The following is a 19305-nucleotide window of genomic DNA, read 5'->3' as shown; positions in this document are numbered from 1 at the left end:
GTGAAGGTGGGAAATGTGCAGTCGGCCTTTAGAGTTTTGACGGAAGGGACGGCGCGAAAGTGTTGAAATAAAAAGTGTTTCTGGCCTTCCTCTCTGTCATTTTTTCATAATAATGAACTGGCAGCAGCCAGCGTCATCTCACAAGACCCTCGGGTGCCGTGAATGTCAATCAAGCAAGCTACGGAATTTGCCGCCAATGTTTTTCTTGTAAAGTGTATGGAAGCTGGATGAATTAGATGCCAAAAACCAACCACTTTCATGTGGTATTGTACAGAAAGGACAACTTTTTTTCTCCTCCATTTGAAAATGTGGGCGTTATCATCATTACTGTCTGATTCCAATCAATGCAAGTCATCAGAATCAGGTAATACACCAACTTATATTCTTGTCTTTGTGAAAGAAAGACATCTATATGTGTTACACATGCTTGTATTATCATTAAACACATTTAACTTGTTTACAAAAATGTCTCTTTCATAAATAAATAAATATAAATGATATATATAAATGAGGTAGATCCCCTCGAGTTGGTCAATTGAAAAGTAGCTCGCCTGCAGAAAAAGTGTGGGCACCCCTGTCCTAGACCATAGGTCTAGCTCCAGACCATAGGTAAGGATGGGAACGTAGATCGACCGGTAAATTGAGAGCTTTGCCTTCCGGCTCATGTCTTTGTACACCCCAACGGAGGAGACCCTGCCCCAAGTACCTCGGAGTCTTAGGGAAGATTGGATCGTGAGATTGACAAAGGTGTAAAAAGTATAAATATAGCAACATGTTTATAAGTTATCTCTGTGAGCTTTTCTGCAACATATTGATTTTTGTTTTTTATCATGAAAGCTTTTGATTTCACAGAAAATGTGAATCCAAGTCCATATCTGTGATCTTCTTGTGATAAAGTCTTTTAAAAGTCTCTCAGAGTCATAGGACAGAAAACATGGAAATAAATGTTCAACAGCCTATGTTTCTGTCGGTAAAACACTTCACGAGTGACTCTGTTATGTCAAATGCAAAAAAAAAAAAACACATTTTAAAAATCAGAGGTACCGGTAAGTCTTATTCCTGGTTTGTCCTTCACCTTAATTGTTGTAGTTTTATCTGCAGGAGCAGGACTGAACAGACATGTTCGGGTAAATCTTGAGCACCAGGTCCTTGGATTCTTCTCGATAGAGCACTGCCAGAGGACTCATCGTCTCTGGTACGCAGCAAGGTTCCGGAACTCCTGAAAGGATCCCGACGGCTCGAACTATGCTCTGGATGGTGGCGTGGTTCGAGGGCCTCACCACCTGCGGAAAGTCACAGAAAGGAGTTAGGCAAGGTGGCTACAAATGAGGTAAGCTGAGTGGTTTTCCTCTTACCTTGGGCATGGGGAATCCACATGTGCCCGAGCAGTAGTAGGCATCGAAGGCTTGTGGCGCAATGACCCATTCGCTCCAGCCGATGTCTGCGAAATCCACTCGGAGGTTCCTCCTGGAGCATCGTTGGTGCTGGGTGTCTTCCCACTGTCGTCTTCTGGCCTTACGCATAGTTTGTTCGTCAAAATTCAAAATGGGAGAGTGAGGGTGAGCGCTGCCTTTGTTGTGCTTCCTGCGATCCCTCCCCTCATGTCTCTGCTCGTGCCTTCGACTTGCACCAACTTTCTGTCTTTTTAAGACCGAGTCTTCAGATTTGAACCCATCCGTGGTCGTCATGGTTGATTCTTCTTCATGCCATCTGCTTCCTTCCTCTTGGCTCTTCCTTGGTTTCTCTTGTTTTCCGGCTTTCGTTTTGGGTTTGATTTCTGGATACCACGAGCTCTCCCAAAGGTTGTCCTTCCTGAATCCATCAAGCCTGAAGTCAACCTCAGGCAGCTCATTGTTATCGATCGAGTCTGGCAGAGAAGTTGCTTCCCGCCTCATGCGTCCTTTGATCTTTGGTAAGAAATTAGGTCCATGCAGAAGGTGAGGGGAAGTTGAAGGCTCTACTCCCTCGGAGAACGGGTCGTATCTCTGAAGGCTCGGAACCACACTGTTAGGCTCGGCCAAGGCTTGGTCATCCGCAAAGACTAACAGGTAGGCCATGTCTGACTCTTCTGCTTTTCTCTGGTCATGCTGTCCTGAGTCCAACTCCACCGACAGTAGGAGGTGACCCTTGTCCCGCGCCTCCTTTATGACCTGGGTCACGTCTTTCATCTGCCACACCCCTCTCCTGTGGGGGTGTAAGGTCACATTGCCTAGAAATGACCCTGTTGACCCAGAACTAACCCCTGACCTGGAGGAGACAGCGTGAAGGAGCAGGCTGACGGACGGAGACGGGTACTTGGGGGAGCGACGGCAAGACGGACTCTTGATGCGTTTACACATCCACGCTTTTGGAGGAGGGAGCCGTCCTAGCAGGAAGTGGAATGTGGCTGAGAGGATGACCTCCGAGTCCGGGAGCGTTGTAAGGTTTAGGTGGTACACTGTGCGGAGGTCAGAGGGCACTGCAAAGACAATCCATCAGTCAGCAAGCATGTCAGTGTCAACACAACATCCTACAGCAAAAACTGCCGAGTGAAGCCTCAGTCAGTTTATATTAAGGTAATATTTACTTTTGTCACTGTTCCAAGTTTTTTGGTTCTGTAATGTTTTCATTTCATCTCCAAATCCCTCTCGCCTGTTTCTTTCTCTACAACAGGGGTCACCAACCTTTTTGAAACCAAGAGCTACTTCTTGGGTACGGATTAATGCCAAGGGCTACCAGTTTGATACACACTTAAATAAATTGCCAGAAATAGCCAATTTGCTCAATTTTAATAATTAATGCTATTTTTCCTCTGTGGAAACACTGATCATCAATCAATCAATCAATGTTTACTTATATAGCCCTAAATCACTAGTGTCTCAAAGGGCTGCACAAACCACCACGACATCCTCGGTAGGCCCACATAAGGGCAAGGAAAACTCACACCCAGTGGGACGTCGGTGACAACGATGACTATGAGAACCTTGGAGAGGAGGAAAGCAATGGATGTCGAGCGGGTCTAACATGATACTGTGAAAGTTCAATCCACAATTGATCCAACACAGTCGCGAGAGTCCAGTCCAAATCGGATCCAACACAGCAGCGAGAGTCCCGTTCACAGCGGAGCCAGCAGGAAACCATCCCAAGCGGAGGCGGATCAGCAGCGCAGAGATGTCCCCAGCCGATACACAGGCAAGCAGTACATGGCCACCGGATCGGACCGGACCCCCTCCACAAGGGAGAGTGGGACATAGAAGAAAAAGAAAAGAAACGGCAGATCAACTGGTCTAAAAAGGGAGTCTATTTAAAGGCTAGAGTATACAGATGAGTTTTAAGATGAGACTTAAATGCTTCTACTGAGGTAGCATCTCGAACTGTTACCGGGAGGGCATTCCAGAGTACTGGAGCCCGAAATGAAAACGCTCTATAGCCCGCAGACTTTTTTTGGGCTTTGGGAATCACTAATAAGCCGGAGTCCTTTGAACGCAGATTTCTTGCCGGGACATATGGTACAATACAATCGGCAAGATAGGATGGAGCTAGACCGTGTAGTATTTTATACGTAAGTAGTAAAACCTTAAAGTCACATCTTAAGTGCACAGGAAGCCAGTGCAGGTGAGCCAGTATAGGTATATATGTATGTATATATGTATATAAAGGTATATACAGTATAGGTATATATGTATGTATATATGTATATAAAGGTATATACAGTATAGGTATATATGTATGTATATATGTATATAAAGGTATATACAGTACAGGTATATATGTATGTATATATGTATATAAAGGTATATACAGTACAGGCGTAATATGATCAAACTTTCTTGTTCTTGTCAAAAGTCTAGCAGCCGCATTTTGTACCAACTGTAATCTTTTAATGCTAGACATGGGGAGACCCAAAAATAATACGTTACAGTAGTCGAGGCGAGACGTAACAAACGCATGGATAATGATCTCAGCGTCTTTAGTGGACAAAATGGAGCGAATTTTAGCGATATTACGGAGATGAAAGAAGGCCGTTTTAGTAACGCTTTTAATGTGTGACTCAAAGGAGAGAGTTGGGTCGAAGATAATACCCAGATTCTTTACCGTGACGCCTTGTTTAATTGTTTGGTTGTCAAATGTTAGAGTTGTATTATTAAATAGAGTTCAGTGTCTAGCAGGACCGATAATCAGCATTTCCGTTTTTTTGGCGTTGAGTTGCAAAAAGTTAGCGGACATCCATTGTTTGATTTCATTAAGACACGCCTCCAGCTGACTACAATCCGGCGTGTTGGTCAGCTTTAGGGGCATGTAGAGTTGGGTGTCATCAGCATAACAGTGAAAGCTAACACCGTATTTGCGTATGATGTCACCTAGCGGCAACATGTAGATGCTGAAGAGTGCAGGGCCAAGGACCGAACCCTGGGGAACTCCACACGTTACCTTAACGTAGTCCGAGGTCACACTGTTATGGAAGACACACTGCATCCTATCAGTAAGATAAGAGTTAAACCAAGACAGGGCTAAGTCTGACATACCAATTCGTGTTTTGATACGTTCTAATAAAATATTATGATCGACGGTATCGAAAGCAGCGCTAAGATCGAGGAGCAGCAACATAGATGACGCATCAGAATCCATCGTTAGCAATAGATCATTAGTCATTTTTGCGAGGGCTGTCTCCGTGGAGTGATTTGCCCTGAAACCGGATTGAAAGGTCATCTTAATGATTTCTCACAATAAATATATATAGAAACAGGTAACTATCAAAAAATACATAAAAATGGGTATTTCTGTCTGTCATTCCGTCGTACATTTTTTTTTCCTTTTACGGAAGGTTTTTTGTAGAGAATAAATGATAAAAAAAACACTTAATCGAACGGTTTAAAGGAGGAGAAAACAGGAAAAAAAAAAAGGAAAATTACATTTTGAAATATAGTTTATCTTTAATTTCGACTCTTTAAAATCCAACCGAAAAAAATGAAGAGAAAAACTAGCTGATTCGAATCTTTTTGAAATAATTAAAAAAATAATTTACGGAATCATTATTCCGTAAATTATTTTTTAAATTTTATTCTGCGATGAGGTGGCGACTTGTCCAGGGTGTACCCCGCCTTCCGCCCGATTGTAGCTGAGATAGGCGCCAGCGCCCCCCGCGACCCCGAACGGGAATAAGCGGCAGAAAATGGATGGATGGATGGAATCATTATTATTTTTTCCTGATTAAGATTATTTTAAAATTTTGATGACATGTTTTAAATAGGTTAAAATCCAATCTGCACTTTGTTAGAATATATAACAAATTGGACCAAGCTATATTTCTAACAGAGACAAATCATTATTCCTTCTAGATTTTCCAGAACAAAAATTTTAAAAGAAAATCAAAAGACTTTGAAATAAGATTAAAATTTCATTCTACAGATTTTCTACATTTGCCAGAATCATCTTTTTGAATTTTAATCATAAGTTTGAAGAATTATTTCACAAATATTCTTCGTCGGAAAAAACGAAGCTAAAATGAAAAATTTAAATTAAAATGTATTTATTATTCTTTACAATAATAAATAAAAAAAAAGGTATATGTGTTTTAAAAATCCTAAAATAATTTTTAAGGTAGTATTTTTTCTGCGGCCAGGAAGGTACCCGCGCTCTTTTTTTTTACGAAGTCACGCTGTTGTAACGTGCTGAATGTGGCTTGGCATTGTCTTGCTGAAATAAGCAGGGGCGTCCATGAAAAAGACGGCGCTTAGATGGCAGCATATGTTGTTCCAAAACCTGTATGTACCTTTCAGCCTTAATGGTGCCTTCATAGATGTGTAAGTTACCCATGCCTTGGGCACTAATGCACCCCCATACCATCACAGATGCTGGCTTTTGAACTTTGCGTCTAACAGTCTGGATGGTTCGCTTCCCCTTTGGTCCGGACAACACGATGTCGAATATTTCCAAAAACAATTTGAAATGTGGACTCGTCAGACCACAGAACACTTTTCCACTTTGCATCAGTCCATCTTACATGATCTCGGGCCCAGAGAAGCCGGCGGCGTTTCTGAATGTTGTTGATAAATGGCTTTCGCTTTGCATAGTAGAGCTTTAACTTGCACTTACAGAACTAGCGACCAACTGTGTTTAGTGACAGTGGTTTTAGGAAGTGTTCCTGAGCCCATGTGGTGATATCCTTTGGAGATTGATGTCGGTTTTTGATAAAGTGCCGTCTGAGAGATCGAAAGTCACGGTCATTCAATGTTGGTTTCCGGCCATGCCGCTTACGTGGAGTGATTTCTCCAGATTCTTTGAACCGTTTGATATTTTAGACCGTAGATGTTAAACTCCCTAAATTTCTTGCAATTGCACTTTGAGAAACGTTGTTCTTAAACTGTTTGACTATTTGCTCACACAGTTGTGGACAAAGGGGTGTACCTCGCCCCATCCTTTCTTGTGAAAGACTGAGCATTTTTTAGGAAGCTGTTTTTATACCCAATCATGGCACCCACCTGTTCCCAATTAGCCTGCACACCTGTGGGATGTTCCATATAAGTGTTTGATGAGCATTCCTCAACTTTATCAGTATTTATTGCCACCTTTCCCAACTTCTTTGTCAGGTGTTGCTGGCATCAAATTCTAAAGTTAATGATTATTTGCAAAAAAAAAAAAGAAATGTTTATCAGTTTGAACATCAAATATGTTGTCTTTGTAGCATATTCAACTGAATATGGGTTGAAAATAATTTGCAAAATCATTGTATTCCGTTTATATTTACATCTAACACAATTTTCCAACTTATATGGAAATGGGGTTTGTAGTTTGTTGGGACAAATGGCAACCCAAATTAAAACTGCTTTCTGTACAGTCAACAAATTATTTTGTGATAACATTTACAAAAGGAAAACTGTTAGAAACTTTGAGAATAAGAGTCAGCGCCTCCAAGTCCGAGTCCATGGTTCTTGCCCGGAAAAGGGTGGAGTGCCATCTCCGGGTTGGGGGGGAGACCCTGCCCCAAGTGGAGGAGTTCAAGTACCTAGGAGTCTTGTTCACGAGTGAGGGAAGAGTGGATCGTGAGATCGACAGGCGGATCGGTGCGGCGTCTTCAGTAATGCGGACGTTGTACCGATCCGTTGTGGTGAAGAAGAAGCTGAGCCGGAAGGCAAAGCTCTCAATTTACCGGTCGATCTACGTTCCCATCCTCACCTATGGTCATGAGCTTTGGGTCATGACCGAAAGGATAAGATCACGGGTACAAGCGGGCGAAATGAGTTTGGGTCTCTCCCTTAGAGATAGGGTGAGAAGCTCTGCCATCCGGGAGGAACTCAAAGTAAAGCCGCTGCTCCTTCACATCGAGAGGAGCCAGATGAGGTGGTTCGGGCATCTGGTCAGGATGCCACCCGAACGCCTCCCTAGGGAGGTGTTTAGGGCACGTCCAGCTGGTAGGAGGCCACGGGGAAGACCCAGGACACGTTGGGAAGACTATGTCTCCCGGCTGGCCTGGGAACGCCTCGGGATCCCCCGGGAAGAGCAAGACGAAGTGGCTGGGGAGAGGGAAGTCTGGGCTTCCCTGCTTAGGCTGTTGCCCCCGCGACCCGACCTCGGATAAGCATAAGATGATGCATGGATGGATGGAGAAACTTTGAAACCTGCGACTCACGTGTGTCCCTGTTTTTGGCCTAATATTGGACAATATTTGTATCACTGTTAAGATCCGTACCCCGATCTTCCCATATTATGGTTTATTGTTGCATTTTTATCACTCCGTCGTTCTACCCTCATACTTCCTGTTTAGTCATTACCATGGTTACTCATCAGTTCACCTGCTGCTCACGGCCCCGCACACCTGCTACAGATAATCACCGTCACTTTATAAGCCGTCCTTTTTTGTTTGTTCAGCCTGGGTTCATGATTTGCTTTTCACGCAACGAGTTACGCCTGCAATACTCTCATGTATGTATATTCTCGCTAAGCTTTTCACGCTAGCCATTGTTAATTCCAGTTCTCATGCTGAAAGTTTTGTTTTCTCTTTTGTACCTACGGGTCAGTTTAGTTTGTATTTTGTATCACCTAGTTCTCATACTAGCGTCTTTGGTTTCCTTTTGTTAGCTCCAGTGTTTTGTTTCTTAGATCCTTGTTGTAGAATAAACCTTTGCTGTGTTCAATTTTGACGCATCCTCGAGGGAATCGAACCCGGTACCACGATGCCACACAGGCGTAACAATCACATCTTATAACATTTGCCATAGTTCATTTTGGACAATGCAACAGCCAACAATTGATTTGCATCTTTAGAAAATGGACATATTTTCCCAAGCAGATTTGTGTTGTACCCTGCCGTTGAACTAAAATTGAACCGTACAAGGTGCTAAAGTCATGTGAGACTACAGGAAAAGATTTAAAGGGTAACATTATCACAATTTCAAAAGGGTTAAAAACAATAAAAATCAGTTCCCAGTGGCTTGTTGTATTTTTTGAAGTTTTTTTTTAAATTTTACCGGTCTCGGAATATCCCTAAATAAAGCTTTAAAGTGCCTTATTTTCGGCTCTCTGCGAAGACACTGGCCATTTCCCTGTGACGTCACACAGTGCTGCCAATGTAAACAAACAATGGGAATACCACAGCAAGATATAGCGACATTAGCTCGGATTCAAACTCTGATTTCAGCGATTCAACAGATTACGCATGTATTGAAACAGATGGTTGGAGTATGAAAATATTGAAGAAGAAACTGAAGCTATTGAGCGAATAGCTATTGACGCTATTCATAGTCATAGCATGGCCGAATAGCTGCGTTAGCATCGCCGGTAAAATGTGCGGACCAAACGATCAGGACTTTCGCATCTTTTGACACTGGAGCAACTTAAATCCGTCGATTGGTAAGTGTTTGTTTCGCCTTAAATGTGGGTGGAAGGAAACGTGATATAGTTGCAAATGCATCTACAGCAGGGGTGCCCATTACGTCGATCGCGATCGACTGGTCGATCTCGGAGGGTGTGTCAGTCGATCTCAAGCCAGGCATTAAAAAATAGACATAAAAATGAGCAATCATCAATCATACCAAGACTTCACTTTCGTCAGTTGTTTGACATTCTCGGCACCCGAGGATCTTGTGAGATGACGCTGGCTGCTGCGAGCTCATATTTAAGAAAAAAATCACTAACAGGGCGGACGCAGAGAAACACATTTTATTTCTAGAGACTCCGTACCTACTGTCAAAACTCTAAAGACCGACTCCACAGTTCCTGTCTTCACCATAAAAGACCTGTTTCATCCTGCCTGTGCTAACAAAATAAGAGTCTCAGAAAGCTAGCAAGCTACGGAGTTTGATGCCAATGTATTTCTCCCCCGCCCTCAGCGACCGCTTTCTCATTTGCTTGCCCACCCGCACACTCACTGACGTCACTCACCTGCTGCCAGACATTAAAGGGCCACACACATATGCTACTCTCATAACAAAGTGTTTAAAAACCAGTATGCAAGTTGGACAAATGAGATGCCAAATCCAACCACTTTCATGTGGTATTGGACAGAAAGGAGGACTTTTTTTTTCCTCCATTTGAAAATGCGGACGTTATCAGCACCACTGTCTAATTCCAATCAATGCGAGTCATCCGAATCAGGTAATACACCAACTTATATTCTTGTCTTCATGAAAGAAAGGAATCTATGTGTGTTAAACATGCTTGTATTATCATTAAACACCATTAACTTGTTAACAAAAATGTCTCTTTCATAAATAAATAAATATAAATTATAAATAGGAATGAGGTAGATCTCCTCGACTTGGTCAATTGAAAAGTAGCTCGCCTGCAGAAAAAGTGTGAGCGCCCCTGATCTTCAGGTTATCCATACATCTCGGTTCCATGTCTGCTTTAGCACCGCCGGTAAATAGCATGTTAGCATCGATTAGCGTAGCATGTTAGCATCGATTAGCTGGCAGTCAAAATCAACAAAACTCACCTTTGTGATTTCGTTGACTTAATCGTTGCAAATGCATCTACAGGTTATCCATACATCTCTGTGTCATGTCTGCTTTAGCACCGCCGGTAAATAGCATGTTAGCATCGATTAGCGTAGCATGTTAGCATCGATTAGCTGGCAGTCAAAATCAACAAAACTCACCTTCGTGATTTCTTTGACTATCGTTGCAAATGCATCTGCAGGTTATCAATACATCTCTGTGCCATGTCTGCTTTAGCACCGCCGGTAAATAGCATGTTAGCATCGATTAGCGTAGCATGTTAGCATCGATTAGCGTAGCATGTTAGCATCGATTAGCTGGCATTCAAAATCAACAAAACTCACCTTTGTGATTTCGTTGACTTAATCGTTGCAAATGCATCTACAGGTTATCCATACATCTCTGTGCCATGTCTACTTTAGCACCGCCGGTAAATAGCATGTTAGCATCGATTAGCTGGCAGTCAAAATCAACAAAACTCACCTTTGTGATTTCGTTGACTATCGTTGCAAATGCATCTGCAGGTTATCCATACATCTCTGTGCCATGTCTGTCTTAGCATCGCCGGTCAAATGTGGAGACACTCTGGCACATTCAATGGGGGTCTGGCGGCAGATTTCTTGCCACTTTCGCATCTTCGGGCCAGTGGTGCAACTTGAATCCCTCCCTGTTAGTGTTGTTACACCCTCCGACAACACACCTCCAAGGTTCCAAAAAAATAGTCAAAAAAACGGAAAATAACAGAGCTGAGACCCGGTGTTTTTTAATGTGTTGAAAATGAAAATGGTGGGTGTGTTACCTCGGCGACGTCACATTCTGACGTCATCGCCTCCAGCGAGATAAACAGAAAGGCGTTTAATTCGCCAAAATTCACCCATTTAGAGTTCGGAAATCGGTTAAAAAAAATAGATGGTCTTTTTTCTGCCCCATCAAGGTATATATTGACGCTTACATAGGTCTGCTGATAATGTTCCCCTGTAAGTTAAGCTGTAAAAGTGCTTCACATGATCTAAAGTGGTGCAATTAAACACCTCTCCGCGTTAAAAATACTTTGTTACATCGCCGGGCTGAGTGGCTGGGACATGCCTGCAGAAGCTGCCCTGTAAGAGTAAGCAGTCTCTGGGGGGATGTGGGTGGCAGGGGGTGGAGGTTCAAGCAGAGGGAACTCTCCAGATTCACGATGAACATTAACTTCCAACAGCGGACGTATTGTTCATTGTGTAAGAGTTCAGCGGAAGTATGGACTGACTCAGGAGATATACATTACCTCAGATTCGGCCTGCATATGGAAATGCTTACCTCAAGCTTCGCTCTGAGCCCTTTTATAACCCAGCCTGCACCCTCAGCCCATGGAGGCACCGCGACACAATCAACTGTTTTAACAGGTCTCCCATTGTTGTGAAAACTCCCCTCACATCTCTCCTTAGATTACACGCATCTATTGCAGTCAAAATACACGCCTGTTATGTTACGCCATGTGAGAAGTACATGGGATATAAATGAGTTATAAAAACAGCATCAAAAGTGCTGTGACTGAGAACCCGCCCCCCTTGACTGCAGAACGTGGAGTCACACATGTCCCGGAGCCACAACACAAACACAGAAGCCATGACAATGACACTCTGAGGCGCCTGACTCTGGTTTGGACCAGACATGATGTCGGGCAGGGTATCAAAGGCAGCTGTTTCAGTGTCCCAACATCATTTAAATGCATTCTCAGACGGTTCCCAAACAATCGCACCTATTTTGGAGTGCCGGGCCGAGACATGAAGCCTCACTGAGGGTTTGCAATCGACACCGACTGGCCAAAACATTAGGTACACAATAGCAAAGAAACGTTGCCTTGTTGTAGTATTGCCCTGCATGCATAAAACTGACAAATGTGGACTATTTTGGCTTCTCGATTTATTTGCTTGAGTCCCAATTTTACAAATAGCCAAGTCTACATCACTGCAAATTGCAATCACAATACAATACTGCACTGTGTTGTTAAAGTGGTACATTTGAGTACAAACCCCGTTTCCATGTGAGTTGGGAAATTGTGTTAGATAAATGATAAATGGGTTGTACTTGTACTTGAAGAGTGGATCGTGAGATCGACAGGCGGATCGGTGCGGCGTCTTCAGTAATGCGGACGTTGTACCGATCCGTTGTGGTGAAGAAGGAGCTGAGCCGGAAGGCAAAGCTCTCAGTTTACCGGTCGATCTACGTTCCCATCCTCACCTATGGTCATGAGCTTTAGGTCATGACCGAAAGGATAAGATCACGGGTACAAGCGGCAGAAATGAGTTTCCTCCGCCGTGTGGCGGGGCTCTCCCTTAGAGATAGGGTGAGAAGCTCTGCCATCCGGGAGGAACTCAAAGTAAAGCCGCTGCTCCTTCACATCGAGAGGAGCCAGATGAGGTGGCTCAGGCATCTGGTCAGGATGCCACCCGAACGCCTCCCTAGGGGGGTGTTTAGGGCACGTCCAACCGGTAGGAGGCCACGGGGAAGACCCAGGACACGTTGGGAAGACTATGTCTCCCGGCTGGCCTGGGAACGCCTCGGGATCCCCCGGGAAGAGCTAGACGAAGTGGCTGGGGAGAGGGAAGTCTGGGTTTCCCTGCTTAGGCTGTTGCCCCCGCGACCCGACCTCGGATAAGCGGAAGAAGATGGATGGATGGATGGGTTGTACTTGTATAGCGCTTTTCTACCTTCAAGGTACTCAAAGCGCTTTGACACTACTTCCACATTTACCCATTCACACACACATTCACACACTGATGGAGGGAGCTGCCATGCAAGGCGCTAACCAGCACCCATCAGGAGCAAGGGTGAAGTGTCTTGCTCAGGACACAACGGACGTGACGAGGTTGGTACTAGGTGGGATTTGAACCAGTGACCCTCGGGTTGCGCACGGCCACTTTCCCACTGCGCCACGCCGTCCCTAATGTAAATATAAACAAAATACAATGATTTGCAAATCCGTTTCAACCCAGGGACGGCGTGGCGCAGTGGCAGAGTGGCCGTGCGCAACCGAAGGGTCCCTGGTTCAATCCCCACCTAGTACCAACCTTGTCACGTCTGTTGTGTCCTGAGCAAGACACTTCACCCTTGCTCCTGATGGGTGCTGGTTGGCGCCTTGCATGGCAGCTCCCTCCATCAGTGTGTGAATGTGTGTGTAAATGTGGAAGTAGTGTCAAAGCGCTTTGAGTACCTTGAAGGTAGAAAAGCGCTATACAAGTACAACCCATTTATCATTTATTTATTTATATTCAGTTGAATGCACTACAAAGACAAGATATTTGATGTTCAAACTCATAAACTTTTTTTGCAAATAATAATTAACTTAGAATTTCATGGCTGCAACACGTGCCAAAGTAGTTGGGAAAGGGCATGTTCACCACTGTGTTACATCCCCTTTTCTTTTAACAACACTCTGAGAACTGAGGAAACTAATCTTTGAAGCTTTGAAAGTGGAATTCTTTCCCATTATTGTTTTATGTAAAGCTTTAGTCGTTCAACAGTCCGGGGTTTCCGCTGTCGTATTTTACGCTTCATAATGCGCCACACATTTTCCATGGGAGACAGGTCTGGACTGCAGGCGGGCCAGGAAAGTACCCGCACTCTTTTTTTTACGAAGCCACGCTGTTGTAACACTTGTCTTGCTGAAATAAGCAGGGGCGTCCAAGATAACGTTGCTTGGATGACAACATATGTTGCTCCAAAACCTGTATGGACCTTTCAGCATTAATGGTGGCTTCACAGATGTGTAAGTCACCCATGCCTTGGGCACTAATACACCCCCATACCATCACAGATGCTGGCTTTTGAACTTTGCGCCTATAACAATCTGAATGGTTATTTTCCTCTTTGTTCCGGAGGACACCATATCCACAGTTTCCAAATATAATTTGAAATGTGGACTCGTCAGACCACAGAACACCTTTCCACTTTGCATCAGTCCATCTTAGGTGAGCTCGGGCCCAGCCAAGCCGGCGGCGTTTCGGGATATTGTTGATAAACAGGTTTGGCTTTGCATAGTAGAGTTTTAACTTGCACTTACAGATGTAGCGACCAACTGTAGTTACTGACAGTGGTTTTATGGAGTGTTCCTGAGCCCATGTGGTGATATTCTTTACACACTGATGTCGGTTTTTGATGCAGTACCGCCCGAGGGACTAAAAGTCTGTAATATCATCGCTTTCATGCAGTGATTTCTCCAGATGCTCTGAACTTTTTGATGATTTTACGGACCGTAGATGGTAAAATCCCTAAATTCCTTGCAATAGCTCTTTGAGAAATGTTGTTCTAAAACTGTTCGACAATTTGCTTACAAAGTGGTGACCCTCGCTCCATCCTTGTTTGTGAATTACTTAGCATTTTATGGAAGCTGTTTTTATACCCAATCATGGCACCCACCTGTTCCCAATTAGCCTGCACACCTGTGAGATGTTACATATAAGTGTTTGATGAGCATTCCTCAACTTTATCAGTATTTATTGCCACCTTTCCCAACTTCTTTGTCACGTGTTGCTATCATCAAATTCTAAAGTTTATTATTATTTGTTATTATATGTTGTCTTTGTAGCATATTCAACTGAATATGGGTTGAAAATGATTTACAAATCATTTTATTCCGTTTATATTTACATCTAACTCAATTTCCCAACTCATATGGAAATAGGGTTTGTACATCATGTCAATCAATACTCTGCTCTTGCATCAAAATATTGCACAGTTTTATAAATTAAAATCAATCACAACCAATGCAATTATTTGTAGTTTTTTTTGCAGATTTTCCCCTGGTTGTCCATAGTAGTGTTTTTTAACCACAGTCTAGTGTGCCATGGGAGATTATTTAATTTCACCTGATTGGGTTAAAGATACTAACCCAGTATTTATACTCTGCATATGTGCCGTTCTTGAGTGTCTGTGCTGTCTAGACCTCTGCAGAGTAACCGTGTAATACTCTTCGATATCAGTAGGTGGCAGCAGATAGCTAATTGCTTTGTAGATGTCGGGAACATGGTTTGTCGTTATCACAATATGCGGGGGGCAGTGTGCAGGTAAAAAAGTATCCAACACTTAAACCAAAAATAAACAATGAAGGGAATGAAGCTTAGGGATGGCTATGCAAAACGAAACTAAAACTGAACTGGCTGCAAAGTAAACAAAGACAGAATGCTGGACGACAGCAAAGACTTACAGCAGACGGCGTCCACAAAGTACATCCGTACACGACATGACAATCAACAATGTCCCGACAAAAGGAGGATAGCGTCCGCATAACTTAATTAGTCTTGATTGCGAAAACAAAGCCGGTGCGGGGAATAGCGCTCAAAGGAAGACATGAAACTGCAACAGGAAAATACCGACAAAACCGGAAAAGCCACCAAAATAGGAGCGCAAGACAAGAAGTAAAACATTTCGCACGGGAAAACACCAAAACACTCAAAATAAGTCACGGCGTGATGTCACAGGTGCGACAGTAGACCTACTTTAAGAAAAGAGCCATAGTGATGCATGTTTGGTTATGGTTTAAAGTCATACCCAACAATATTGACAATGACTTTTTATTGTCAACTGAGTTTAATTTTTTAATGATTTCTGCTGGTGGTGGAAAAAATGCGACAACTCAAAAAAGGTTGAAAAATATCGCAATACTGTACTTTACTATGTTGTTACAGTAGTACATTTTAGTACATCATGTCAATCAAAACTGGCGTGCGTTAATAATGTACAGCAGTGGTTCTCAACCTTTTTTCAGTGATGTACCCCCTGGGAACATGTTTTTAATTCAAGTACCCCCTAATCAGAGCAAAGCATTTTTGGTTGGAAAAAAAAAAGAGATAAAGAAGTAAAATACAGCACTATGTCATCAGTTTCTGGTTTATTAAATTGTATAACAGTGCAAATATTGCTCATTTGTAGTGGTCTTTCTTAAACTATTTGGGAAAAAAAGATATAAAAATAACCTAAAACTTGTTGAAAAATAAACAAGTGTTTAAATTATGAATAAATATTTCATCAACTTAAAGTGTCCTCTTTGGGGATTGTAATAGAGATCCATCTGGATTCATGAACTTAATTCCAAACATTTGTTCACAAAAAAAGAAATCTTTAACATCAATATTTATGGAACATATCCACAAAAAAATCCAGCTGTCAACACTGAATATTGCATTGTTGTATTTATTTTCACAGTTTATGAACTTACATATTAACATATTTTGTTGAAGTATTATTCAATACATCCATTCCCATCCATTTTCTACCGCTTATCCCCTTTTGGGGTGGCGGGGGGCGCTGGCGCCTATCTCAGCTACAATCGGGCGGAAGGCGGGGTACACCCTGGACAAGTCGCCACCTCATCGCAGGGCCAACACAGATAGACAGACAACATTCACACACTAGGGCCAATTTAGTGTTGCCAATCAACCTATCCCCAGGTGCATGTCTTTGGAAGTGGGAGGAAGCCGGAGTACCCGGAGGGAACCCACGCAGTCACGGGGAGAACATGCAAACTCCACACAGAAAGATCCCGAGCGCAGGATCGAACCCAGGATCTTTGTATTGTGAGGCAGACGCACTAACCCCTCACCCACCGTTAAGCCTTATTCAATACATATATATATAAAGGATTTTTTTAATGTTGCTATTTTTAGAATATTTAAAAAAAATCTCACGTACCCCTTGGCATACCTTCAAGTACCCCCATTTGAGAACCACTGAAGTACAGTATGCCCACTGGTGACACCGTTTTAGAAATTCAACTCAATTAAAAAACTAAGTAATTTCTTTGTTGTTTGTTTTGCAGATTTTCCACTGGTTGTCTATTGCAAGATTTAGCCTATTTATATTTTTGGGGTATATTTAACGCACCTTGGCTTGCTTTGAAGGTCCTGATCGTGTTTCCCTCTTTGATGTGCCGCTCGCTCTTGCATCTCTCATACAGTTTGGACATATGCTGGAAAACCACGTCCCGATCCACGTCCCCTGACGATCGGGACCGCGGAAAACTCTGGTCCTGCGCCGTCCTGCTTGACACGACACCCAGAAAACAGTTCAACACCAACAGCGGCAGGTGCGTGGACAACATCGCTGAAATAGTTCTTAAAATGATAGTAGTATAGGAAAGGAATTCCAGATAGCGCAAAGTTGCGTGGGAGGAAAGGGTTAAAAAATAATAATAAGTGGATTCCTCTGGCGCGTCAGGACGAAAATGCCGTGCGTAAAAGTTCCACGCTGTCGTCTGTGTGCGCCTTCAAGTTATGTAGTCGAGCAGCTACTTTTATTTCCACTTGTGAGTGTGAGTGTGAGAGAGGCTTGCCGAGCTGCTGACGTCCACTCCCGTGGGGCCAAAGAGCGCGCAGTTAAGTTCTCTGCAGCCGGCAACCAGGGTCATGATGCTGACACCCCGCCCCCTTTCTCTTTTTCACATGCAGATGATGATGATGTCTTCTTGCTGCCGTGTAGTGTGACTCCAACACACTCATGTAGTGTGACTCCAACACACTCGTGTAGTGTGACTCCAACACACTCGTGTAATGTGACTCCAACACACTCATGTAGTGTGACTCCAACACACTCGTGTAGTGTGACTCCAACACACTCGTGTAGTGTGACTCCAACACACTCATGAAGTGTGACTCCAACACACTCGTGTAGTGTGACTCCAACACACTCATGTAGTGTGACTCCAACACACTCATGTAGTGTGACTCCAACACACTCATGTAGTGTGACTCCAACACACTCATGTAGTGTGACTCCAACACACTCGTGTAGTGTGACTCCAACACACTCATGTAGTGTGACTCCAACACACTCATGTAGTGTGACTCCAACACACTCATGTAGTGTGACTCCAACACACTCATGTAGTGTGACTTCAACACACTCATGTAGTGTGACTCCAACACACTCATGTAGTGTGACTCCAACACACTCGTGTAGTGTGACTCCAACACACTCGTGTAGTGTGACTCCAACACACTCGTGTAGTGTGACTCCAACACACCCTTGTAGTGTGACTCCAACACACTCGTGTAGTGTGACTCCAACACACCCTTGTAGTGTGACTCCAACATACTCGTGTAGTGTGACTCCAACACACTCGTGTAGTGTGACTCCAACACACTCGTGTAGTGTGACTCCAACACACTCGTGTAGTGTGACTCCAACACACTCGTGTAGTGTGACTCCAACACACTCGTGTAGTGTGACTCCAACACACTCTTGTAGTGTGACTCCAACACACTCGTGTAGTGTGACTCCAACACACTCGTGTAGTGTGACTCCAACACACTCTTGTAGTGTGACTCCAACACACTCGTGTAGTGTGACTCCAACACACTCGTGTAGTGTGACTCCAACACACTTGTGTAGTGTGACTCCAACACACTCGTGTAGTGTGACTCCGACACACTCGTGTAGTGTGACTCCGACACACTCATGTAGTGTGACTCCAACACACTCGTGTAGTGTGACTCCAACACACTCATGTAGTGTGACTCCAACACACTCGTGTAGTGTGACTCCAACACACTCGTGTAGTGTGACTCCAACACACTCATGTAGTGTGACTCCAACACACTCGTGTAGTGTGACTCCAACACACTCATGTAGTGTGACTCCAACACACTCGTGTAGTGTGACTCCAACACACTCGTGTAGTGTGACTCCAACACACTCGTGTAGTGTGACTCCAACACACTCATGTAGTGTGACTCCAACACACTCGTGTAGTGTGACTCCAACACACTCATGTAGTGTGACTCCAACACACTCGTGTAGTGTGACTCCAACACACTCGTGTAGTGTGACTCCAACACACTCTTGTAGTGTGACTCCAACACACTCGTGTAGTGTGACTCCAACACACTCTTGTAGTGTGACTCCAACACACTCATGTAGTGTGACTCCAACACACTCGTGTAGTGTGACTCCAACACACTCGTGTAGTGTGACTCCAACACACTCATGTAGTGTGACTCCAACACACTCGTGTAGTGTGACTCCAACACACTCATGTAGTGTGACTCCAACACACTCGTGTAGTGTGACTCCAACACACTCGTGTAGTGTGACTCCAACACACTCATGTAGTGTGACTCCAACACACTCGTGTAGTGTGACTCCAACACACTCGTGTAGTGTGACTTCAACACACTCATGTAGTGTGACTTCAACACACTCGTGTAGTGTGACTCCAACACACTCGTGTAGTGTGACTCCAACACACTCATGTAGTGTGACTCCAACACACTCGTGTAGTGTGTGTGACTCCAACACACTCATGTAGTGTGACTTCAACACTCTCGTGTAGTGTGACTCCAACACACTCATGTAGTGTGACTCCAACACACTCGTGTAGTGTGACTCCAACACACTCGTGTAGTGTGACTTC

The 19305-nt window shown here is 43.7% G+C and overlaps 1 protein-coding gene across 1 annotated transcript; it reads right to left on the bottom strand.

The window, feature by feature from the left end:
* Positions 1 to 752: 752 nt before the first annotated feature.
* Positions 753 to 17279, bottom strand: LOC133558750 (growth/differentiation factor 10-like). The gene is made up of 3 exons (XM_061909908.1): positions 16779 to 17279; positions 1356 to 2458; positions 753 to 1283 (listed from the first exon to the last, which is right to left on the bottom strand). The coding sequence occupies exons 1-3, from the start codon at positions 16993 to 16995 to the stop codon at positions 1092 to 1094; spliced, it is 1512 nt and encodes a 503-aa protein (XP_061765892.1). The 5' UTR covers positions 16996 to 17279; the 3' UTR covers positions 753 to 1091.
* Positions 17280 to 19305: the final 2026 nt, after the last annotated feature.

This window comes from Nerophis ophidion, linkage group LG09, assembly GCF_033978795.1.
Source record: "Nerophis ophidion isolate RoL-2023_Sa linkage group LG09, RoL_Noph_v1.0, whole genome shotgun sequence".
Taxonomy (NCBI): Eukaryota; Metazoa; Chordata; class Actinopteri; order Syngnathiformes; family Syngnathidae; genus Nerophis; species Nerophis ophidion.
Note: the sequence above shows the minus strand (reverse complement) of the source record. Positions and strands in the feature narration are given on the sequence as shown.